Here is a 25,258-nt window from a genome sequence, read left to right as displayed (position 1 = left end):
ATCCACAACCTTAGGGGTTGTTGTCACTCCCCCAGATTCAATGGAGACATGAACCCACTATCGAGCATAAATACCCCCTCTTGGAGTCACAAGTATCAACTTGGCCAGAGCCTCTACTAGCAACGGAGAGCATGCAAGAACATAAACAACACATATATGATATATCAATAATCAACTTGACATTGTATTCCATATTCATCGTATCCCAACAAACACAACATGTAGCATTACAGATAGACGATCTTGATCATGATAGGCAGCTCACAAGATCTAACATAATAGCACAAGAGGAGAAGACAACCATCTAGCTACTGCTATGGACCCATAGTCCAAGGATGAACTACTCACACATCAGTCCGGAGGCGATCAAGGCGATGAAGAGTCCTCCGGGAGATGATTCCCTTCTCCGGCAGGGTGCCGGAGGCGATCTCCTGAATCCCCCGAGATGGGATTGGCGGCGGCGGCGGCGTCTCTGGAACTTTTCTCGTATCGTGGCTCTTGGTAATAGGGTTTTCGCGACGGAGAGTTTAAGTAGGCGGAAGGGCAGAGTCGGGGGGGATCACGAGGGGCCCACACACTAGGGCGGCGCGGGCCCCTCCTTGGCCACGCCGCCTTAGTGTGTCGCCACTCAGTGGCCCCACTTCGTATCCTCTTCGGTCTTCTGGAAGCTCCGTGGAAAAATAAGACCTTGGGCGTTGATTTCGTCCAATTCCGAGAATATTTCCTTTGTAGGATTTCTGAAACCAAAAACAGCACAAAACAGGAACTAGCGCTTCGGCATCTTGTCAATAGGTTAGTGCCGGAAAATGCATATAAATGATGTAAAGTGTGTATAAAACATGTGAGTATTGTCATAAAAGTAGCATGGAACATAAGAAATTATAGATACGTTTGAGACGTATCAGATAGCGGTCTATGTACTTTGTCGTAATGCCCTAATTAAATCTCATAGTAGTCATCATGATATGTATGTGCATTGTTATGCCCTCTCTATTTGTCAATTGCCCAACTGTAATTTGTTCACCCAACATGCTATTTCTTATTGGAGAGACACCACTAGTGAGTTGTGGACCCGGTCCATTTTTTTACATCTGAAATACAATCTACTGCAAACTCAAACTCTGTTCTTTGTTGTTCTTCGCAAACAAACATCATTCTCCACACCATACGTTTAATCCTTTGTTTACAGCAAGCCGGTGAGATTGACAACCTCACTGTTAAGTTGGGGCAAAGTATTTTGATTGTGTTGTGCAGGTTCCACGTTGGTGCCGGAATCCCTCGTGTTGCGTCGCACTACACTCCTTCACCAACAACCTTCACGTGGCCTTCATCTCCTACTGGTTCGATAACCTTGGTTTCTTACTGAGGGAAAACTTGCTGCTGTACGCATCACACCTTCCTCTTGGGGTTCCCAACAGACGTGTGTCTCACGCGCCATCAAGCAATTTTTCTGGCGCTGTTGCCGGGGAGATCAAGACACGCTGCAAGGGGAGTCTCCCACATCCAATCTCTTTACTTTGTTTTTGTCTTGCTTTACTTTACTTTATTTACTGCTTTGTTTGCTTTCTCTATATCAAAAACACAAAAAAATTAGTTACTTGCTTTACTTTATTTGCTGTCTTGTTTGCGTTCTTTATATCAAAAATACAAAAAAAAATAGTTACCTGCATTTACTTTATTTAGTTTCTTTATTTACTACTGTTAAAATGAATACTCCTGAGAACACTAAGTTGTGTGATTTCACTAGCACTAATAATAATTATTTTATATGCACTCCTATTGCTCCACCTGCTACTACAGCAGAATTTTATGAAATTAAACCTGCTTTACTAAATCTTGTTATGAGAGAGAAATTTCCTGGTGTTAGTTCTGATGATGCTGCTGCCCACCTTAATAATTTTGTTGAACTTTGTGAAATGCAAAAGTATAAGGATGTAGATGGAGACATTATAAAACTGAAATTGTTTCCTTTCTCCTTAAGAGGAAGAGCTAAAGATTGGTTGCTATCTTTGCCTAAGAATAGTATTGATTCATGGACTAAATGTAAAGATGCTTTCATTGGTAGATATTATCCTCCTGCTAAAATTATATCTTTGAGAAGTAGCATAATGAATTTTAAGCAATTGGATAATGAACATGTTGCTCAAGCATGGGAAAGAATGAAATCTTTGGTAAAGAATTGCCCTACCCATGGACTAACTACTTGGATGATCATCCAAACCTTCTATGCAGGATTGAATTTTTCTTCACGGAACCTATTGGATTCAGCTGCTGGAGGTACTTTTATGTCCATTACTTTGGGGGCGGGAACAAAGCTTCTTGATGATATGATGATCAACTACTCTGAATGGCACACTGAAAAGACTCCACAAGGTAAGAAGGTAAATTTTGTTGAAGAAACCTCCTCCTTGAGTGATAAGATTGATGTGATTATGTCTATGCTTGTTAATGGTAGATCTAATGTTGATCCTAATAATGTTCCTTTAGCTTCATTGGTTGCTCAATAAGAGCATGTTGATGTGAACTTCATTAAAATAATAATTTCAACAACAATGCTTATAGGAATAATTCTGGTAACAACTATAGGCCATATCCTTCTAATAATGGTAATGGTTATGGTAATTATTATGGTAATTCTTACAATAATAGTAGGAGTGTACCCTCTGGTCTTGAAGTCATGCTTAAAGAATTCATTAGTACACAAACTGCTTTTAACAAATCTGTTGAAGAAAAGCTTGGTAAAATTGATGTTCTTGCTTCTAAGGTTGATAGTCTTGTTGCTGATGTTGATCTTTTAAAATTGAAAGTGATGCCTAATGAAGATAAATATATTAATTCATTTGCTACAGCAAACTCTATTCAAGTTCGAATTAATGACAATATTAGATTGATGGCTGAATTGCATGCTAGGTGGGAAAGAGAAGAAAAATTTGCTAAAGAGAATAATGTAGCTAAAGTTTGGACTATTACCACCACTAGTAATGTTGATGCTTCACATGTTGCTAAACCTCCTACTATCAATGATAAAATAATTGGTGTTGGCAATGTTTCTACTCCTAGTGCAAAGCGTGCAAAACTGCCTGAAACTGCTAAAACTGCTGAAACTGCTTCTGATAAAACTGCTGAAATTTTTGAAAATATTGGGGACAATGATCCCATTGCTTTAGATCATAATGGTTTAGATTTTGATGATTGTCATATCTCTGAAGTTATTAAGTTCTTGCAAAAACTTGCTAGAAGTCCTAATGCTGGTGCTATAAACTTGGCCTTTACAAAACATATTACAAATGCTCTCATTAAAGCTAGAGAAGAGAAATTAAAACTTGAAACTTCTATTCCTAGGAAGTTAGAAGATGGTTGGGAGCCCATCATTAAAATGAAGGTCAATGATTTTGATTGTAATGCTTTATGTGATCTTGGTGCAAGTATTGCTGTTATGCCTAAGAAACTCTATGATATGCTTGACTTGCCACCACTGAAAAATTGTTATTTGGATGTTAATCTCGCTGATAATTCTCTAAAGAAACCTTTGGGGAGGATTGATAATGTTCATATTATGGTTAACAATAACCTTGTCCGCGTTGATTTTGTTGTCTTGGATATTGAATGCCATGCATCTTGTCCTATTATTCTGGGAAGACCCTTTCCTCGAACTGCTGGTGCTATTATTGATATGAAAGAAGGAAATATTAAATATCAATTTCCTCTCAAGAAAGGTATGGAACACTTCCCTAGAAAGAGAATGAAGTTACCTTTTGATTCTATTATTAGAACAAATTATGATGTTGATGCTTCATCTCTTGATAATACTTGATTCACACATTCTGCGCCTAGCTGAAAGGCGTTAAAAAAAAAGCGCTTATGGGAGACAACCCATTATTTTACTACAGCAATTTTGTTTTATATTTGAGTCTTGGAAGTTGCTAATACTGTAGCAACCTCTCCTTATCTTTATTTTATTGCATTGTTGTGCCAAGTAAAGTCTTTGACAGTAAGGTTAATACTATATTAGGATTACTGCGCAGAAACAGATTTCTTGCTGTCACGAATTTGAGTAGACCTCTCTGTAGGTAACTCAGAAAAATCTGCCAATTTTCGTGTGTGATCCTCAGATATGTCCGCAACTTTCATTCAATTTGAGCTTTTTCATCTGAGCAAGTTAAGTGCCCCTGAAAAATTCGTATTTACGGACTGTTCTGTTTTGACAGATTCTGCCTTTTATTTCGCATTGCCTCTTTTGCTATGTTGAATGGATTTCTTTGTTCCATTAACTTTCAGTAGCTTTGTGCAATATCCAGAAGTGTTAAGAATGATTATGTCACCTCTGAATATGTGAATTTTTGATTATGCACTAACCCTCTAATGAGTTTGTTTTGAGTTTGGTGTGGAGGAAGTTTTCAAGGATCAAGAGAGGAGGATGATACAATATGATCAAGAAGAGTGAAAAGTCTAAGCTTGGGGATGCCCCCGTGGTTCATCCCTGCATATTTCAAGAAGACTCAAGCATCTAAGCTTGGGGATGCCCAAGGCATCCCCTTCTTCATCGACAACTTATCAGGTCACCTCTAGTGAAACTATATTTTTATTCCGTCACATCTTATGTGCTTTACTTGGAGCGTCTGTTTGTTTTTGTTTTTGTTTTTGTTTGAATAAAATCGGATCCTAGCATTCTTTATGTGGGAGAAAGATACGCTCCGCTGTTTCATATGAACACTGGTGTTCTTAGCTTTACTTTTAATGTTCATGGCGAAGGTTGAAACTGCTTCGTTCATTGTTATATGGTTGGAAACAGAAAATGCTTCATGTGGTAATTGGTATATTGTCTTGAATAATTTAATACTTGGCAATTGTTGTGCTCAAATAGATCATGTTTAAGCTCTTGCATCATGTACTTTGTACCTATTAATGAAGAACTACCATAGAGCTTGTTGAAATTTGGTTTGCATGATTGGTCTCTCTAAAGTCTAGATATTTTCTGGTAAAAGTGTTTGAACAACAAGGAGACAGCGTAGAGTCTTATAATGCTTGCAATATGTTCTTATGTAATTTTTGTTGTACCGGTGCATACTTGTGTTTGCTTCAAACAACCTTGCTAGCCAAAGCCTTGTACTGAGAGGGAATAATTCTCGTGCATCCAAATCCTTGAGCCAAAAACTATGACATTTGTGTCCACCATACCTACCTACTATGTGGTATTTCTCTGCCATTCGAAAGTAAATTACTTGAGTGCTACCTTTAAAATTTCATTCCTTGTCTTTGCAATACATAGCTCATGGGAAAATAGCTTAAAAACTACTGTGGTATTGAATATGTAGCTTATGTATCTTATTTCTTATAAGTTGCTTGTTGAGCGGTAACCATGTTTCTGGGGACGCCATCAACTATTACACCTTTGATGAATATCATGTGAGTTGCTATGCATGTTCGTCTTGTCTGGAGTAAGGGTGATTTATCATGATCAAATGGTTTGAGTATGCATATTGTTAGAGAAGAACATTGGGCCGCTAACTAAAGCCATGAATCATGGTGGAAGTTTCAGTTTGGACATTAATCCTCAATCTCTTATGAGAATATTATCTGTTGTTGAATGCTTATGCATTAAAGAGGAGTCCATTATCTGTTTTCTATGTTGTCCCGGTATGGATGTCCTTAGTTGAGATCTATCAAAAACGAGAAATCAAATGAGATCTATCTCCTTGGACCTTTGTACAGGAGACATAGAGGTACCCCTTTGTGACACTTGGTTGAAACATATGTTATGCAATGATAATCCATGTAAATCTAAGCTAATTAGGACAAGGTGCGAGCACTATTGGTATTCTATGCATGAGGCTTGCAACTTATAGGATGTCTTATGCATAACACATATGAATTATTACTACCGTTGACAAAATTGTTTCTATGTTTTCAAAATAAAAGCTCTAGCACAAAAATAGTAATCCATGCTTCCCTTTGCGAAGGGCCATTCTTTCACTTTATGTTGAGTCAGTTTACCTAGTTCCTTCTATCTTAAGAAGCAAACACTTGTGTCAACTGTGTGCATTGATTCCTACATACTTGCTTATTTGCATTCATCATATTACTTTGTGTTGACAATTATCCATGAGATATATCCATGAGATATACATGTTGAAGTTGAAAGCAACCGCTGAAACTTATATCTTCCTTTGTGTTGCTTCAAAACTTTCTACTAAGAATATATTGCTTTATGAGTTAACTCCTATGCAAGTCTTATTGATGCTTGTCTTGAAAGTACTATTCATGAAAAGTCTTTGTTATATGATTCAGTTGTTTAATCATTGTCTTTACCATTGCTTCGAATCACTTCATTCATCTCATATGCTTTACAATAGTATTGATCAAGATTATGATAGCATGTCACTTCAGAAATTATCCTTGTTATCGTTTACCTACTCGAGGGCGAGTAGGAACTAAGATTGGGGATGCTTGATACGTCTCAAACGTATCTATAATTTCTTATGTTCCATGCTAGTTTTATGATAATACTCACATGTTTTATACACACTTTACATCATTTATACGCATTTTCCGGCACTAACCTATTAACGAGATGCCGAAGCGCAAGTTCCTGTTTTGTGCTGTTTTTTGTTTCAGAAATCCTACACAGGAAATATTCTCGGAATTGGACGAAACGAACGCCCAGGGTCTTATTTTTCCACGGAGCTTCCAGAAGACCGAAGAGGATACGAAGTGGGGCCATGAGGCACCCTAACCATAGGGCGGCGCGGCCAAAGAGGGGCCCGCGCCGGCCTATGGTGTGGGGCCCCCGTGCCTCCTCCGACTCTGCCCTTCCGCCTACTTATACTCTCCGTCGCGAAAACCCTATCACCGAGAGCCACGATACGGAAAAAGTTCCAGAGACGTCGCCGCCGCCAATACCATCTCGGGGGATTCAGGAGATCACCTCCGGCACCCTGCCGGAGAGGGGAATCATCACCCGGAGGACTCTACATCACCATGATCGCCTCCGGACTGATGTGTGAGTAGTTCATCCTTGGACTATGGGTCCATAGCAGTAGCTAGATGGTTGTCTTCTCCTCTTGTGATATCATGTTTAGATCTTGTGAGCTGCCTATCATGATCAAGATCGTCTATTTGTAATGCTACATGTTGTGTTTGTTGGGATCCGATGAATATTAAATACTATGTCAAGTTGATTATCAATCTATCATATATGTGTTGTTTATGTTCTTGCATGCTCTCCGTTGCTTGTAGAGGCTCTGGCCAAGTTGATACTTGTGACTCCAAGAGGGAGTATTTATGCTCGATAGTGGGTTCATGCCTCCATTAAATCTTGGACAGTGACAGAAAGTTCTAAGGTTGTGGATGTGCTGTTGCCACTAGGGATAAAACATCAATGCTTTGTCTAAGGATATTTGTGTTGATTAGATTACGCACCATACATAATGCAATTGTCTGTTGTTTGCAACTTAATACTGGAAGGGGTGCGGATGCTAACCCGAAGGTGGACTTTTTAGACATAGATGCATGCTGGATAGCGGTCTATCTACTTTGTCGTAATGCCCTAATTAAATCTCATAGTAATCATCATGATATATGTATGTGCATCTCTATTTATCAATTGCCCAACTGTAATTTGTTCACCCAACATGCTATTTCTTATTGGAGAGACACCACTAGTGAACTGTGGACCCCGGTCCATTCTTTTACATCTGAAATACAATCTACTGCAAACTCTGTTATTTGTTGTTTTTCACAAGCAAACATCATTTTCCACACCATACGTTTAATCCTTTGTTTACAGCAAGCCGGTGAGATTGACAACCTCACTGTTAAGTTGGGGCAAAGTATTTTGATTGTGTTGTGCAGGTTCCACGTTGGCGCCGGAATCCCTGGTGTTGCGCCGCACTACACTCCTTCACCAATAACCTTCATGTGGCCTTCATCTCCTACTGGTTCGATAACCTTGGTTTCTTACTGAGGGAAAACTTGCTGCTGTACGCATCACACCTTCCTCTTGGGGTTCCCAATAGACATGTGTCTCACGCGCCATCAAACTCGAGCTCGAATAATCCATTGGGAGGGTGGGTTGTGGATTGTTTGATCTAGTTTTCTTGGGATTTTGGGTCCTATGATCTATGAAAGACGATCAACGTTGGTTGTTTGGGTTCTGGGATGCTACGATCGAAGGGATCAGAGTTGGGTTTTCGTTTTCGGGGTGCTACGATCTGAGAGGTTGGCGTGTTTTCTTTGGGATTTTTGGGATGCTACAAACGGGAATTAGATTGACTGGGGTTTTCGGTTTGATTTTCCTTGTATCAGGAGGGGTCTGCTTGTTCTTCGATGCTACGATCAGTTAGGTTTTTGGATCGTGATGGAGGTGCTAGACGTTGGTGGAAGAGGATTGCTTTGATACCATGTTTGTGGGCGAAAACCATGACCCCGTTCGGGGCAGCGGGTACGTGTTATATGGATGGGAAAAAACCCTCACCGTGGTCATACAAGAGGTATACGTATTGGGGTAGAGAGAGAGATATCTAATATCTAACACTCCCTCCATTCTGAAAAGGATGTTGCAAGTTTATCTTAATTTAAATGTATTTATGCACTAAAAATCATAATTAGATACATTTAAATTTAGATAAATTTTTGATATCCTTTTATGCACGGAGTGAGTACATAAACAAGCTCTTTTGTTATTGTCCTGCATAGTTTCATTCGGTGGCCTCAGCCGTCCGATCGATCGAAGGCCCCCTGCCCGCATCACACGACGCCCACCGTTGGCCTACTTTTATCTGGCCCTCTTGGAATCGTCCGAGTCTGTCTTTGGCGCACCGAATCCCAACCACCGTCACCGATCGAGCATATACATCGAATTCGCCTCAGGCCAGCTTCACTTGAGGACGACGAGTAGTCGAGTAGTACATTATACTGCCGCGCGAGGCGGAGCAGAGCAGAGCAGAGCAGCGGCCACAGGTCCACAGCCTACAGGGGTAGTATGTTTCGTGGATAGAGAAGACAGCAGCGGGAGGGAGGGAGCTAGCGCGGTGACCGGTCGGCCATGTGGACGCCGTCGCGAGGGCTGGGCAGCGGGCGGCGGCTCGGGCTGCGTCGCATCGCGGACTACCTCGGCGAGGACCACACCGAGGCGTCCGACAGCGAGTCCTTCATCACGACGCACAGCGACGAGCTCCTCGCGTCGACGTCGGGCGCCATGGGCGGAATGCTGCCGGAGTTTCTGGCCGACCAGAGCGACCTGGTGGAGGTGATGCTGGAGCTGGACGAGGAGTCCATGGTGGTGCGCAGCGTGACGCCCACCGCGGCGCTGCTGGCCGGAGGAGCCGGGATGCAAACGCCCGTGGGGAGCGGGCGCAGCCTGAGCCGGAGCTCGTCGACGTCGTCGAGGATTCGCAGGACGTTCGCGTGGCTCCGGTCGCCGTCGCCTCTGCCCGAGCAGCCGCGGCAGGAGGCGGCCGTGATGGCCGCCCGGGAGCGGCGGCGCGTGCAGGCCCGGGTGAACCGGTCGCGGTCCGGCGCGAGGCGCGCGCTCAAGGGTCTGCGGTTCATCAGCCGCGCGACGGGCTCCGCCGAGGCCACCGCGCTGTGGGGCAGCGTGGAGGAGCGCTTCAACGAACTGTCCCGCGACGGCCTCCTCGCCCGCGACGACTTCGGCGACTGCATCGGTACGTGACGTGCATGCCGCACCCCACTCTGCCCGTGAGATCGACTCAGTTCGTTTCAGGACTCGATCGAAGTGATGATTGTTGGTTTCAGGGATGGTGGACTCCAAGGAGTTCGCGGTGGGCGTGTTCGACGCGCTGGCGCGGCGGCGGCGGCTGAACCTGGAGCGGATCAGCAAGGACGAGCTCCACGACTTCTGGCTCCAAATCTCCGACCAGAGCTTCGACGCCCGCCTGCAGATCTTCTTCGACATGTACGTACAATCATGCCTTCCTTCTAATCGATCTCTCCAATCCGTGCAGGCAGGTGTGTCATGCGTTTCTTGCTTCTTTTCAGGGTCGACACCAACGTGGACGGGAGGATCACGAGGGAGGAAGTGCAGGAGGTTAGTAACAGTGAGGATCATGTTTTTTTTACTACCGTAAGCAAGTTTTGCAATTGCCGGGTAAGTTACCTTTCTCGTTAATTACCGTTGGATTCTGATGGCAGCTGATCGTACTGAGCGCGTCGGCGAACAAGCTGTCGAAGCTCAAGGAGCAGGCGGAGGAGTACGCGCTGCTCATCATGGAGGAGCTCGACCCAGAGGACCTGGGCTACATCGAGGTACGTGGCGTACGTATGTATGTACGCACTTCCGCCGTCCGTATATATATACACGTATGTATTGCACCCGTCCAAAAATACTTGCATTCTACCTGACACGCACGCACGCACGGCGCGCATGCATGCAGCTATGGCAGCTGGAGGCGCTCCTCCTGCAGCGCGACGCGTACATGAGCTACAGCCGGCCGCTCAGCAGCCGCAGCGGCGGGAGCGGCAGCGCGGCGCAGTGGAGCCAGAACATCGGCGTCGGCGGAGGCGCGCAGCATGATCAGCAGCCCGCGACGGCACCGGGGCAACGGAAGAGGAGCTGGCTGCGGAAATGGATCAGCCCGCGGCGCGCGGCGTGCAGGGCGCGGGTGGCGGCGGAGGAGGGGTGGCGTCGCGCGTGGGTGGTGGCGCTGTGGGCGGCGGCGATGGGTGCGCTGTTCGCGTGGAAGTTCGCGCAGTACCGGCGGTCGGTGGCGTTCGAGGTGATGGGGTACTGCCTGCCGACGGCCAAGGGCGCCGCCGAGACGCTCAAGCTCAACATGGCGCTCGTGCTGCTCCCCGTCTGCCGCATCACGCTCACATGGCTCCGATCCTCCTGGGCGCGCTTCTTCGTCCCTTTCGACGACAGCATCGCCTTCCACAAGGTAAAGTTGCTTTCTTTCTTCCTTCATGAGTATATCTGTCCGATCAAAGAGACGTCAGGTCGTTAGACGGTCGCCGTCTGTCGGTCTATGAATATGGCGGTGAGGCGCCGGCGACCGAGATGCGCGTGCGTCCGGCCGCTTTTGGATCATTGGATGTCCTGCGGTTTGGCCGAGTGTGAGTGACCACCAAGCCTTCCCGGGGCGTGTACATGACATGGTAGCGGTCCAGGTCGTGCACTGCGCATCTAGGCCCACTCTACTAGGCCGAATGCACCGGTACGCAAGATCACGGAGCTGTTGACTCATAGTCAAAACTCAGCTTTGTTCAGTACCTGTGTTTGGATGGTTACCGACACTTTAGGTTTGATATCTTAGTGTTTTAAAAAAATGTAAAATATTTTTAGTGGGAGGTAAAGTTTCCGCCGATAATGATATGCTTGCAGTGACTTTGTCAATCTTAAAACTCATTATATCAGTTTTTTCTAATAAAAATTATAACTTGTTAAAGGTTTTGGATGAAAGAACTATGCAGGGTGCGTATTATATGCTAAAATATTTTCAGTGGAAGGTAAAGTTTCCGTCGATAACGAGATGTTTGTAGTGACTTTATCAATCATAAAACTCGTTATATCAGTTTTTCTAACGAAGAAATATGATTTGTTAAAGGTTATTGAATCAAAGAATCCTAAAATTCTTATTTTAATTAACAATTAAATTATATCATCTACATAATCTTATACTGGATAAATTATTTATTATTATGTGAATATTTTTAATTGCGTAAACTATTTTAAGTTCAATTTATTTAAATGCGATTCAAAATCTTAGTTGCGACTGGCATATAACTAAAATACTCTATAGCAACATCATGGCATTCTCCACAGCATGGCCCTAAGAATATTAGGGCGCTAAAAGGTCAAAAAACATGTTAAGTAGGTTGCTATAACGGAGGTTTAGCGGTGCGCTATTGCTTTTTTCACGTGATGTCGCTAAATGTCTTTGCTCGGTATTTAAAATTATGATGATTGCAACCGAACTTATAACTAAAACATTTTACGTTGGCCAAACACCAAGCACGAGCCTCATCCCTGATTTTGGCAATGACCATATTCGTGGTGGATTGGTGGCAAAAGACTCTAACGTTGCCCTCATTTCAAACCTTTTGAAAAATGACCACGAAAATATATAAGAAATCTCTTGCCTCATTTCATTAAAAGAATCTGAAATTCCCAGATGTACGTACGTAGTATATGAGATGCTAATTATGTGGCCGGGTGACTGTTCTTTGCTTTCTTCTTGTTTACTTGTTCAAGATGATAGCGATGGCGATCGCGACGGGCATCTGCCTGCACGCGGGGAACCATCTGGCGTGCGACTTCCCGCGGCTGATCGCATCGGGGCCGGAGGAGTACCGGCTGCTGGCCGGCTTCTTCGGGGAGGAGAAGCCGACGTACCGGCACCTCATGTCCGGCGTGGTGGGCGTCACCGGGATCGTGATGGTGGTGCTCATGGCCGTGTCCTTCACCCTGGCGGCGCGCCCGCTGCGGAGGGCGGCGTCCACGTCCACCCGGCGGCTCCTCCCGCCGCCGCTCGGCCACCTCGCCGGCTTCAACGCCTTCTGGTACTCGCACCACCTGCTCGTCGTCGTCTACCTCCTGCTGCTCGTCCACGGCTGGTTCATGTTCCTCGTCAGCAAGTGGCACCAGAGAACGGTACGTACGTACGTGATTCACCTCCTAGCTACTAGCTAGCTCACGCCTCGCTTTCCATTTCAGCTGCGTTTATTTTCTGTCTTCTGGCTTTGTTGCTACTACTGTAAATCACGATCGCTTGTTGGTAAACTCCGGCGCGCGTGTACCTTCGACTTCGATTCGATGGTGACCCCGACAATTCTCTGCTTCGGTCGTCCTTTCAAAAGTTTCATTTCATTTCGAAATAACTCAACTCATGTACGTGTTATCTTGATACTTACTTGTGTAGATTTCGAGGAAAATACGATCGTATTATGGCCTACACACACACACACACACACACAAAAGAGCAAATGAATATTTGTATTGTTTGAACAGTTAACTCTGGTCAATATATTGTTTTGTCATTTTTATGTAGGCCACGTACAATCATATTATACATGCAAATTTTTATTTAAGTTCTATTTAAAACTTTAAAATAGCACTATCTTTTTTTCCTTTCCAGAAAACCTGGTCCGCCTTTACCCAAATTTCAATGGCCACTTTCGTTGTAATAGTGACACATTCAAATTTAGATAAATATATGACATCCTTTTATGGATCAAGATAACATTATATTATGTGGACCAACAGCTAGCGCACTTAAACCAAAATGTGGAATTGCAAAGACCCACTCACACACTTTTTATAATCCACAAAGAAGATACTCTAGCTACTACGTGGTGGACCAATATTTAAAGCCATTTTAGAAAATGACATGCCAAATGAGGGAAAGAACGACTGAAGAGGTGTCAAATGGACCCTCCATCGCGTCACAGGAACAACATTTTGTTTACTAATATTTCTACCCGTATCCAGTCCGTTTCATTTGACCGGGTTATCTTTGTTAAGATGATCCCTTGTCAAGTATCACATATTTTTGTTCTTTTATTTTGCCTTTTGTGCTAGACGACTAGATGGAACTAACTTGGTACATTGTTGAAATATATTACTACCTCCATTCCGAAACATAAGCATGTAATATCTAGCTCGTGAGTTTCATATTTTGGTTAGGTTGATTAAGAAAAATTGATTGGCCGTACCGGTAAAAAATTAACCCGCAACGGGCTGTTTTTGAATGAGGAAATTGGTGTGCACAGCTCACGTTTACGAGCTTGGAGGAGCTCAAATGCAGGCGCGCGAGGAGTATCAACACATGCCAGCCATCCTGGCACACCTCGTTTCACGGTTAAATTGGTTAGGACATGAATTCAGTTCAAGACCCCTCTCGAACATGTTTTCATTAGTATATATGGTCTCTGCAACAACATAATGCACAATGTCATGGAGGTAATCAAGACATCTAGATGTCACGGTAGTTGAGTAACTATAGGGCAGAAAATAGACACAATCTCCAAAGTCATGACGAAGCAATCATGAGAAAATAAATCCTCGAATATATTAGATGTCATCTTAGTCACATATTTAGTAGAATTAGAATTCTCCAGAGTAATTTTTATTTCTGTTTAGAGCTAAGATATATAATGCTGTATTTGCAAAGTATGCTTAGTCCTTTTTCGAGAATACACCATTGAAAAGTCTACCAATTATATAGAAGGGTGCTAAGAAAGCTAAAGTTGTACTGTCAACAAGAGGTAGCAGGTCTCCACTAACGCCTACTCTCCGAACTGCCACATTGTTACAATCGGATCAGGGAACCTAAAACTGGCGCCGCCAAAGCATGCCAAAGAGTAGTCTATACCAAAGCTGTTGGTACCCTTATCTTATACTAGTGCACAGTGCAGTGCAGCGCGCAAGTGTACAGGAGTGCAAAATCGCTGTCGCGGAGACGTGAGCTCCCCCTGGATGGCGTCGCAATCGAACCTCTCATGGGTTCTTGTGTACATAGCTGCTCACCAGTGGAGTATTTGTATCACCAGTACGTACGGGCGACCACATCACCCCTGGCCGCTGCACGCCGGACGTCGACACGACACGACGGACACCATGTCCGGTTGGTGGCGTGGTTTCGTCAGAAGCCCCAGAGCATATCCGCTCGCCATTAACGCCCTGCTTGCTGGTCAATTCTCGTCGCGTGTTCGCGTCCAGCACGGGCGCACGGGCGGACTCGATCCATCACGCCGTACCGGCGCCATTGTCTCTCCCCGTGCCCGTGCGCCCGATCGATGACGACGATACCAACCAACCAGAAATTCAATCGCGTGTGCTCCACCCCAACGCCCAATCATATATAGTCTGCTTATGGACCCGTGGTGCCAGCCAACCAAAGTGCAATCCGCTGCATAAAGTATCGTACTACAAGAGTTTTGTCAGGGAAACCAAACGTCATGGCTAAAATATACTAATCTTGTGCTAATAGAGTTAGGAGATGCTCATGTGGTGTCTGGGGATTGCATGCTAATGGTCCTAGTTAGGAAGTCTTGTACGATATTAGTCAATGATTGGCTCTTGAAGATACGGGTGTTTTGTTCCTTCCAAATTTCCTATGAGGCCAATGCCTTCCTTGCTTTTTACACTTTGACAGTTTCGAAAAATGCAACATGTTTGCATTTTCAGTCTAAACAGTTTTCTGTCGATCAGGCCATTAATCTGATGCTAACGGTGTGATATATGTGGTGGCCTGCAGACATGGATGTACATTGCTGTGCCGTTTGTCCTTCACGTTGGTGAACGAACGTTACGAGCCTTCCGTTCCAAGGCCCAAGCAGTCAAGATCCTCAAGGTAATCTGTAAGCTTCTTTTTTTTTTTTGAGGTAAATCTGTAAGCTTCTTTGATGTGGATGCCAAGCATCAATCACCATTCCGGATAATAATTTGCGCCCTAAGGGCATCTCCAACCGGGCGACCCATCCCGCGCCCGCGCGTCCGGATGGGTCGAAACGGACAAAACCGCGGCCCAGCGCGCGGACCCATCCCTAAAACGGATGGCCGCGGCGTCCGGGACGACCCAAACCCGGCCCAAATCTTGGACGAGTTTGCGTGGCCGCGGACGCGAAAGGCTGGTCGCTCGCGTCCTCCCTTGTCCGCCCCGGCCCGCCCGTCTCGCCTCCCAAAACACAAGCCCGTCGCCCACATCTCCCCACCGCTCCGCCGCCACCCACGGACCGGCGATTTGGGAGCGCGTCGCCGCCGGCCATCGTCGTCGAGACGCCGGCAAGCGGGGCGGAAGCATAGGTAGAGGTCCGGCGCTGCTTTCGCCGCGTCGTAGCGAAGTCGGGGACGCCGCCGCCGGCGCTGTTGTCCTCTCACCGTCGCGACACCTCCCGCCGTTCGCAGCTGCGCCGTTTCCGCCGGAGGTGAGCTCTCCCGCACCGTGTATCCGGACCGGACGTCGTCCGAGACGGCCGCTTCGCAGGTCGCTACGAAGCATTTGGATCGCCTCCGCCTGCGAGGTGTTCGGTCAAATGCTCGATCTAAAATGTGTCCCTTTTCGGATCATGGTGGACAGCGACGACGAGTACTACTTCAAGAACTTCATCGACACGTCGTCGAAGAGGAGTCCGACGACGATTTTTTCACGGATGCTCGCGCTGCTCATCCACGAGCACGTCGTCTCGCAAATCCCCGTGCATCGGGGGTCCTTGCCGGGGCGCGCGGCCGCCTTGGACCGCAAAAGAGAACGCGGCCACGACCAGCTCTACAACGACTACTTCAAACCGAAGCCATTGTTCGTGCCGCCCATGTTTCGCCGTCGTTTTCGGATGACCAGGCCGCTGTTCCGCCGGATAATGGATGCCGTGAAGATCTACGACGACTACTTCGTGCGAAAGTGGATGCAATTGGCAAGGTAGGCCTCTCTTCGTACCAGAAATGCACGGCAGCGATTAGGATGCTCGCATATGGCGTTGCCGGTGATTTCGTAGATGAGTACACGCGCATGAGTGAGTCAACCGGCTTGGAATCGATGTACAGGTTCTGCAGAGCTGTGATCGGTTCGTTCGGAGAAGAGTACCTCCGGCAACCTAATGCAGAGGACACAGCTCATCTGTTGTCGATCAACGCTACCAGGGGTTTTCCTGGGATGCTTGGCAGCATAGACTGCATGCACTGGGAGTGTAAGAACTGCCCCTTTGGTTGGCAGGGGTATACAGCGGCCATTCTGAGGGGTGCACAGTCATTCTTGAAGCTGTTGCTTCCCATGACACATGGATTTGGCACTCATTCTTCGGAATGGCTGGCTCGCACAATGACATCAATGTGCTTGCAGCGCTCTCCGGTGTTTGATAGGCTAGCGTACGGTCGGTCCCCGATGTGGATTTTGAGATCAATGGCCACCACTACACGAAGGGGTACTACCTTGCTGATGGTATCTATCCACCTTGGGCTACACTCGTTAAGACAATCTGGAACCCCAACTCGGAGCGAGGAGGCAAGGTTTGCCAAAGAGCGAGGAGGCAGCCCGGAAAGATGTCGAGCGGGCGTTTGGCATCCTCCAAGCTCGTTGGGCTATCGTCGACACCCTGCGCGAGCCCGGGATGTGCAAACTCTGTGGGAGGTGATGACCGCTTGTGTAATCATGCATAACATGATTGTTGAGGTAGAGCGGGATGATTCACTCTTTGATATTGACTGGGAAGGCCAAGGAGAGTTGGTTACTCCTCGGCAAGGAGCTCCGGCATCATTGCAGGACATTCTTCATGCGCACCATGAAATTCGAGATGTAGCTGTACACAACCAGCTTCGAGCTGATTTGGTCGAGCACATGTGGCAAGCACGTAGGCAACAATGCTGCAAACAACAATGATGAAGGAAATCCCGAAGCCTAGAGCATTTGTATCGTTTTTTCATTTTATTTCAATAATACTTTATCCTTGATTACATGGACTATGTAATGTGTAATACATTTTGAGCATTTGTACTATTTTATATATTTTATATAATATTTTTTTGCGTTTTTCTAGTGAATTTACAAGAAAAACATACCATATGGCGCCGCGACCCAAATCTGCCGCGTTGGGCGCACCGCGCGACCCAAACGGACGCGCGGACGCGGGGCGCTATCCGCGCGTCCGCTCGGGCACGCAAACGGCCCAAAACGGACGGCCCAGCGCGTCCGTTTGGGTCGCCCGGTTGGAGATGCCCTAAAGTCTAAGTTGGGCGATGGAAAGATTCAGAATGATATGGCGGATATTGTCACGTGGATGGGTAGGATAAGGTCATGTGGCTAGTTCATTTTGGCACTAGGATATTTAACATGCGATACCTAACAGGGCATTTGTGGAATCGTCAATCACTTCAATAACTTCATATCAAATGCATTTCTTAACCATTTAAGGCTGAAACTGAGTAACTGACTTCAGGCAGACAACAAGGACAAACACGAAGCATGGCATACATTGTAAATTTCTATTTACTAGTGCCAAGTAATGAAATTAGGCGAAGAAGTGCTCATGTTCTTACTTAATTTGATGCCCTCAGGTGTGCCTTCTACCAGGAAATGTGTTGACCATTACAATGTCAAAGCCATGTGGTTTCAGATACAGAAGTGGACAATATGTTTTCCTTCAGTGTCCAACTGTTTCTCCTTTTGAATGGTTTGTCATCTTCTCATTATGTCACCATTGCTCCTTGGGTATACTTTCCTGTGCTCTAAGTAAATCACCGGCATTTTTTCTATGTTTACACCTTTGCTTCAGGCACCCTTTTTCCATCACTTCAGCTCCTGGAGACGACTACATCAGTGTTCATATCCAGACGAGGGGGGACTGGACACAAGAGCTCAAGCATATTTTTGTTGAGAACTACTTCTCGCCATGCCTGCCCAGAAGAGCATCATTTGGAGAGCTAGGCATGGCAGAACAGAAGAGGTTAGTGCATTTCCTTGTCATGCCTGCTTCTCTGTTAGTTCGTACTTTGCTTGCCTCAAGGATATGGAGCTGAGCTATGTCTCATCTCTGCTGCAGTCCTCCGAGGTTGCTTGTCGACGGCCCATATGGTGCTCCGGCACAGGATTTTAGGAACTATGATGTTTTGCTTCTCGTTGGCCTTGGAATCGGCGCGACACCTTTCATAAGCATTCTAAGAGATCTGCTGAACAACATTAAGCTGGCTGATGAACTGATGGTAGCACGATTTCCATCAGCAGTCGATCACATTTCATCTTTCTGCAGCATTGTCTTGCCTAACTGTTCCTAGGGTTTGAATCTTTTAGGACATAGCAATGGAGACCAGTAGGTCCGAGGATATCAGTAACACCTTCAGTGTATCAACAGCAGGCAGCAACAAAAGGAGAGTGTATCGGACAAGTCGTGCACACTTCTACTGGGTTACAAGGGAGCCAGGATCATTCGAATGGTTCAAGGGGGTGATGGACGAGGTTGCTGAAATGGACAAGAAGGTGACTCCTCTGATCCTTCTGTGCAATGGATCCTCTTGCAATGCTGATTACTGATGATGCTTGATGTTGTTCTAATGCATGGTTGCAACCAGGGTATCATAGAGCTCCACAACTATCTGACAAGTGTGTATGAGGAGCGTGATGCAAGGACGACTTTGCTTTCAATGGTGCAAGCCCTGAACCATGCGAAGCATGGTGTAGACATAGTATCAGGCACCAGGGTACCACCGCTTGTCATATGATAAAATCAATAGTAGTACACAAACAAAATTATGTTTGCATACTAAAGTTTTGTCAACTGGTGAACTACAAAATCAGTTGAAGAAGTTGAAGGGAATTGAACATCTTTTCTCTACTCCTGACAGGTCAGGACACATTTTGCAAGGCCTAACTGGAAGGAAGAATTCACGAGAATTGCTTCCAAGCACCCAAGTTCGACAGTTGGTATGATCTGCTCCAATTTGTTGCCAGTTTTTCCTTAAAAGATGGCCAAGTAGGCATTGAAAATACCCAGTGTCGAGCATTGGTCAATTGTATCATTTGATCACAAAAGTTGTTTATGCATGCAGGGGTTTTTTACTGTGGGAAACCCACACTAGCAAAAGAACTGAAGAAACTATCACTTGACATGAGCCACAAGACGACGACTCGCTTCCATTTCCATAAGGAATACTTCTGATGGGATAGAATACAGAACAGCCCTGGTAGCCATAGTAATTGATATTAATATAAAAAACCAATGTTTTTTTTTTGAAGAAACCTTACCCTCTTCACCATTTGTAAATGTAAATAGTACAAGAAAGAGGGCAGTTAGAAGCACTTTTATTAACAATATGAGAGGGAGAAATATTCTGTCCAGATATGCATGTACTCCCTCTGTTCGGATATAATCGACGCAGAGTGAAGGCTAGCTAGTGCAGGATGTATGCATGTTCCACGTCAATTAAACAAGACCGGAGCTAGCATTAACTTTAGCTACTCGTAAAAGAAAAAAGAAAAATCGGATGTTAAGCATAAAATAGACTTGAGGCCACCGATATGGAGATTTGGACGATGTATCCACATTCAGTTCAAAGTTCATGTTTGCCTGCCTAGAGTAATCGGATCTTCACCTTTACTTGGATAATGTTACGAAAAGGTGTCCCATGTGCTACGATGATAGCAGCATCCCCTGTGCAAGCATAGTACTAACTACTCCCTCCGTCCAATATAAGATGTTATTACAGCCAATATACTCCTACATTGGTTGTAATAACATCTTATATTATGGGATGGAGGGAGTATTATATTGGATTCCTGGTAGTAGCATATCATCAGCAGCGTAGCTCCTAAGAGCAGTATTTGTAGTCGATAGAACTTAATATAATCTCCATAAACGTTGTTTACCGTATAAAACTAAATGAAGCATAACTTCTGGATAAGTTAATAGTTAAATAAAGTCTGTCGCAATTATAATATACACCACATCCATATATATTTTAAGCTAAAAAAGACCCCGAACTAATAAATTCATCCCTAGCCCTAATCCAAGATCACTACAAGAAACAAGTCTTCAGTACTTACACCTAGTCAAGGAGCTTAATCCGCCATAGACAACAGAAACTCTAAGTTTCTTCGCCATACTGGATGAAGTATGTCGCACTAAGAGCATCCTGCGCAGAAATTCTCTGCAGAATAAAGAAAGGTGCTAAACTATTAGACTGGTTCAAGGCCTACAGGTGAAAAACCTATAAAAGTTCTGATGTAAGAAATAGGTCAACTGATTCTTCTAGTCATGTTCTCTTTCAATGATACATAATTTATATTAATTGCCCCTTCATGTGGAATCTCATAAATGTTGCCCCATACTTTGATACTTCATTTAGTATTTAGGTGGAAGCATGGCACTTCTAAAACACAAAACCTTCAGTGTTTTACAGATGTGTTATAGATGTATGCAATAGCTAAACTTTCCAAATAAATCAGTTTGGTATCTCTGGGCACCAATTATAAAGTCTTCGAGCAAGGATATTTCTAAGGTTCAACATCTAATTCTCCAATTTTCTAGCAGGCAGCTATGTCCTTTAGAACTGTAAAGTCTCAACACCAAAAATAAAATCCTATAGAACTGTAGTAATGAAAAGAAAGGACATCATACCTGAGAAGGATTAAGGATCAACATGCGGTCAATCAATTCCACAGCATGGCAGTCAAAGCTGGAGATGAAAGTAAATTTCTTCATTATATTCAACTAAATAGGAAAAAATGAAACTGCCATCAATACAGAGGTGATAACCGCTAGCAGGTGGATTACTTCTTAAGTATATCTCGCAGGCGTCTTTTGGTCGGAGTTGCAGGATTGATAGTTTTGTACAGTGGTAGCTTGGATGCGCCTGGCCAGTTGTCTTCATTTGGATATCCACAGAGTTCGAATATTTTTGACAGTTGTTCTTGCTAAACAACATAAAAGCTTCTGTCAAGCTTCTATGTCAAAACATATTGAATATTGAGCACTAAAAATATTTTTTCAGGAAGTAATAAGGCTATATCCAATGGCACCAAATATGTTGGTATGTTTAGAGTACAGGAGTGGAGAAAAATGATCCAACCAAGGGCTATAGGCACTAGAATTAGATGGAATAAATAGTAAACATCATTCACAACATATAGTAGTTGGTCAATTGACACAAATCTAAGAAAAAACTTGCAAGATATGGTAAATAATCCATATCATCAATATCGCATATGTTAAACGATGTTGGTCCAAATGAAGGAATGCATTTAGATGATTGATACGGATGTATTTATCTTCATATATCTTTCTATTCCCTCCAACCCATATTACTTGTCGCTAATATGGATGTATCTAGACATATTTTAATCTGTCTATCACTCCTTTCAACGACAAGTAATATGAATCGGAGGGCTTGTTCCTATATTTCAACTATAACAAATATTCTACAGATTTTTAAATGGAGAACACTAGTAAGAAAAGGGTATAACAGAAGAAAGATAGATAGATATGAATTAGCAAAGCAAGACAGCAGATACATAGGAACAACAGTTTCAGTTTGTATAAGAAACGAATACCTGTTGTTTTTTGAGTTCAAGATGCTGTGTAAACTAATTATTGCAATGTAATTGACAAATCATATCCCATAGCAATAAGAGTAACAGGAAAGCAAGAAGGCAAAACTGGGCACCATACCTCAGTTCTGCCTGGAAAGAGTGGTTTTCTCAGCAAAAATTCTGCAAATATGCAACCAACAGACCAAATATCCACAGCTTCAGCGTAATTTGTAGCACCTAGAAGCAATTCTGGGGGTCTATGAATAATTTGTCGAATTAAGCGAGTTGAAATGATGCCCAGTTTCCCACGTCAGCACATGGAGATAGAAAAACGAAGATATAAGTCTCTTAAGAAGTTGGGGAAATGAATTTGCAATGTGTATTTTCCATAATTTTGTATTCAACTTACCGGTACCATAAAGTGATCACATGATTTGTGAAACTTCCATCCCTGGTAAATGGCCTCGCAAGGCCAAAATCGGCAATCTTTAACAGCTTATCACCACTTATTAGAAGATTAGCCCCTACAGTTTCACAAACAAAGAAATGATGAGGGTGGTATAATAATTGACTAAGGAGATGCAAGTTGAATTCATATTCAAACGCAAGAAACCTTTGATATCACGATGAAGTACATTGTTGACATGGCAGTAGTGCAATCCTTTCAGAAGCTGCCCCATATAAACCTGAAGAAAATGGAATTCGGCAAAAAAAAATGAATAGGCCATTCTTAAGAGGTGCACCAACATGTTACCTGGTTGGATGAGCTTAGTCCAGGAAGCTGGCGTTCATATTTCTTCAGTAAGTATAATAGAGTACCTTGACTTGAGATGGTATGCTATGGTGCAAGACTTTCTTCATATCATGGTCCATGTATTCAAAGACCATGTATATATCTCCCCTGTACATGTAATCATCTGCATATGTTTAACGTAGGTTAATCGATGACCTTGCACCAGTAAAGTGTCAGAACATGATAATTAAATAAGCAAAACTTAAAAGCATGTGCCATGTAAATGAAGAATATAGGCAACAGGGCATAAACCAACAAACCTGATCCTCCTGTTCCATGCACAGAACCTGAAAAAAAATTAAACATCATTGGCAAGTGCACTTCTGCTACTCTGGGATATCTAGAAATGAGTAGATGAACATTTGTTACCAGGAGAAACTACGATCTCTTTCAACCTGATGATGTTCGCATGATCCAGCTTTTTTAATAGTTTAATCTCACGCAAAATTTGACGTGGAAACTACAAAGTTACTGAACAGTTCAGAGGTGTATAAATGTGCATCAAAGAATGATGTTCTCAAAATAAAAGAGTAGTATCGGCTTTGCTGAGATCATAAGGCTTACCCCTTCTTTTCCATCATCCAGTTTAATTTTCTTAAGTGCTGCTCTTTCCCCAGTTATGATATCCACAGCCTCAAATACCTCGCTGAGATTTGCAGGAAAAGGAACAATAATAACCACTTAGGCTTAAAAACAGATAAGTAAATGTAATCCAAACTGTATTGCCGGCTTGCAGTGCTCAGAAGGAAAATCATATTATATTGGAAACAAATTTATATTGAAAATCATATTCTTCATGAACATCATCTTCACAAACTTTACACCAATAAATTGCATCTGCATCCACCTTATGAAAATAAGCTGTAATAGTGTTGATTAATCTCAATTTTTTCCGAAACAAGTGAAACCTCATTCTTCTGTACACTCAAAAAACTATATTGGGTTCTTTCTCGAGTATGAATGGAGTGTTTCAAAGTCATGGACATAGTAATAAATCATTAAAACGCTCCATCAGAAAATAATGCCTCCCTGTCATTAGCAGAAAAAAAAAGGTTCTTGGCCGTAGGGATGCAAGTGGGATCCCGCTTATATCCCACTTCTAGTTCATTTGATGATTTCTAGTTAAAAATTTTGCTTGAAATTTGAACTAAATTTTTTCAAAAGAACCAGAAGTGGGATATAAAGGCGAGATCCTGCTTGATACCCAGACTTATGATGTACTGCATACTCACATTTTGCAATTGATGTTGTTTGAATTTGTTTAAATACATAAAATGGGGATCAACGTTTTGCTATTCTACAAATAATATAGCCAGTCCTTGTTATAAAGCGTACTTTACATGAGTCAAATGAAAACGAAAGTTACAGGTCGTGAGTAGAGGGCAAGTTTGCACTTGAGTGTTGGTTTATCAATTGATTGTGAAACAATATGGTGCAAACATTTTGGAGTTGAGTAGGAATGCCTAAAATAATATCCTGTTGAGGGGAAGGACGCATTTGTAGAGTACAGTGGATGCCATTTAGAGCTCTACTGTGATATAGTTGAAAAACAATTATGTGAACAATACTTCTCCTTGTGGTAAAAGGGTGTGCATTTGACTGCAATCCTCAGAAAAAGAAAGATAAACAGCCAAGTAGAAGGACATAAAATAAGCTGTAATAGTTTTTGATGATCTCAACTGTTGCCTAACCAAGTGAAACCTCATTCTTGTATACACTCCAAAAGCTATATTGTGGTAGGAATGGAGTGTCGAAGCCATGGACATAGTGATAAAGCACTCCAAGCCTCCATCCAAATTCAATGGATCGCAGTCAGGCTCTTGGCCACACAGCCCACACAAGTAAATCTCTACCTGCTGCATCTAGTGTGCTCCACCCTACTCAGACATTGGTTTTGGAAATCTGGTGAAATAACCTGCTTTGTACAGGCAACAAGGATTTGGCTCGATTCCTGCTGAGGGGTTGCAGTTGGCACGAAATAGAGCAGAAAGCGAGGGAAGGATTTGGCTCACCCGTAGGTGCCCTCCCCAATCTTGCGGATGCGCTGGAAGCAGTCGACGGTGCGGGCGCCGGCGGGGGCGTACTCGGCCAGGTGGAGTGCGCCCAGCGGCGCCTCCTCGCCGCTCATGGCCGTGGGTGGGGCGATGTGAGCTGAGGCCGCGCGGCGGTCTGGTGGGAGTAGCGGCTGGTCGGCGCCGCGCTTTGGCAATCGGCGACGGCAAGACAGCGGAACCCGAGGAGGAACAAAAAGCGAGCGATTTTTCTCTAGTTATTATTACTGTATGGGCTTAGTCTGCCGAATGCACGCCGTCACACGGACCGGTCTATCTGTATCGGATCGATATGGGCCGGGCCCGATATGGGCCGGGCCGTGCGTGGTAAAAATAAAAGCCGTTCCCCATGATCTAAATAAAAAAAATATTTTCTCGCAGCTAAAAAAGAACTAATCATCCGGAAAACTACTTTTGAACTTGGGAGTATATGCTCTCTT

General features: G+C 44.0%; 2 protein-coding genes across 5 annotated transcripts; one reads left to right on the top strand and one right to left on the bottom strand.

Moving 5' to 3' along the window:
- The first annotated feature begins 8,847 nt into the window (after window positions 1-8,847).
- LOC124677266 (respiratory burst oxidase homolog protein E-like) lies at window positions 8,848-19,847 on the top strand. 4 transcript variants are annotated; one of them, XM_047213419.1, is made up of 15 exons: window positions 9,236-9,665; window positions 9,757-9,916; window positions 10,000-10,048; window positions 10,153-10,266; window positions 10,395-10,487; window positions 10,569-10,898; window positions 12,212-12,610; window positions 15,216-15,311; window positions 18,008-18,123; window positions 18,226-18,396; window positions 18,493-18,673; window positions 18,741-18,926; window positions 19,019-19,147; window positions 19,292-19,370; window positions 19,496-19,847. In XM_047213419.1, exons 1-15 carry the CDS (start codon window positions 9,251-9,253, stop codon window positions 19,603-19,605), a joined length of 2,628 nt encoding a protein of 875 aa, XP_047069375.1. In that variant the 5' UTR covers window positions 9,236-9,250; the 3' UTR covers window positions 19,606-19,847. The 4 variants fall into 4 exon arrangements, with proteins under 4 accessions (XP_047069256.1, XP_047069375.1, XP_047069439.1 ...); XM_047213483.1 differs by having other exon boundaries at window positions 10,395-10,511; window positions 10,638-10,898; XM_047213356.1 differs by having other exon boundaries at window positions 9,461-9,665; window positions 10,395-10,492; window positions 10,574-10,898.
- Window positions 19,848-20,337: 490 nt separating this feature from the next.
- Window positions 20,338-24,895, bottom strand: LOC124677169 (cyclin-dependent kinase C-3). Its single transcript, XM_047213201.1, has 11 exons — window positions 24,780-24,895; window positions 23,332-23,413; window positions 23,137-23,227; window positions 23,028-23,054; window positions 22,794-22,891; window positions 22,588-22,660; window positions 22,384-22,498; window positions 22,114-22,231; window positions 21,220-21,359; window positions 21,064-21,121; window positions 20,338-20,593 (listed from the first exon to the last, which is right to left on the bottom strand). The coding sequence occupies exons 1-11, from the start codon at window positions 24,893-24,895 to the stop codon at window positions 20,531-20,533; spliced, it is 981 nt and encodes a 326-aa protein (XP_047069157.1). The 3' UTR covers window positions 20,338-20,530.
- Window positions 24,896-25,258: the final 363 nt, after the last annotated feature.

This window comes from Lolium rigidum, chromosome 1 (assembly GCF_022539505.1).
Source record: "Lolium rigidum isolate FL_2022 chromosome 1, APGP_CSIRO_Lrig_0.1, whole genome shotgun sequence".
Taxonomy (NCBI): domain Eukaryota; kingdom Viridiplantae; phylum Streptophyta; class Magnoliopsida; order Poales; family Poaceae; genus Lolium; species Lolium rigidum.
The sequence above is the reverse complement of the archived record's forward strand: the minus strand, read 5'-3'. Positions and strand labels throughout refer to the sequence as shown.

Excerpts from the sequence above, each read along its gene's own strand:
- LOC124677169 (XM_047213201.1), bottom strand. The coding sequence starts at position 24,895 with ATGAGCGGCGAGGAGGCGCCGCTGGGCGCACTCCACCTGGCCGAGTAC. Across the intron at positions 23,228-23,331 it reads TGGATGATGGAAAAGAAGGG|TTTCCACGTCAAATTTTGCG; the intron begins GTAAGCCTTATG and ends GTAACTTTGTAG. Across the intron at positions 22,232-22,383 it reads GTGATCACTTTATGGTACCG|ACCCCCAGAATTGCTTCTAG; the intron begins GTAAGTTGAATA and ends AATTATTCATAG.
- LOC124677266 (XM_047213300.1), top strand. The coding sequence starts at position 9,044 with ATGTGGACGCCGTCGCGAGGGCTGGGCAGCGGGCGGCGGCTCGGGCTG. Across the intron at positions 9,666-9,756 it reads CGACTTCGGCGACTGCATCG|GGATGGTGGACTCCAAGGAG; the intron begins GTACGTGACGTG and ends TGTTGGTTTCAG. Across the intron at positions 18,653-18,740 it reads AGCTGGCTGATGAACTGATG|GACATAGCAATGGAGACCAG; the intron begins GTAGCACGATTT and ends TGAATCTTTTAG.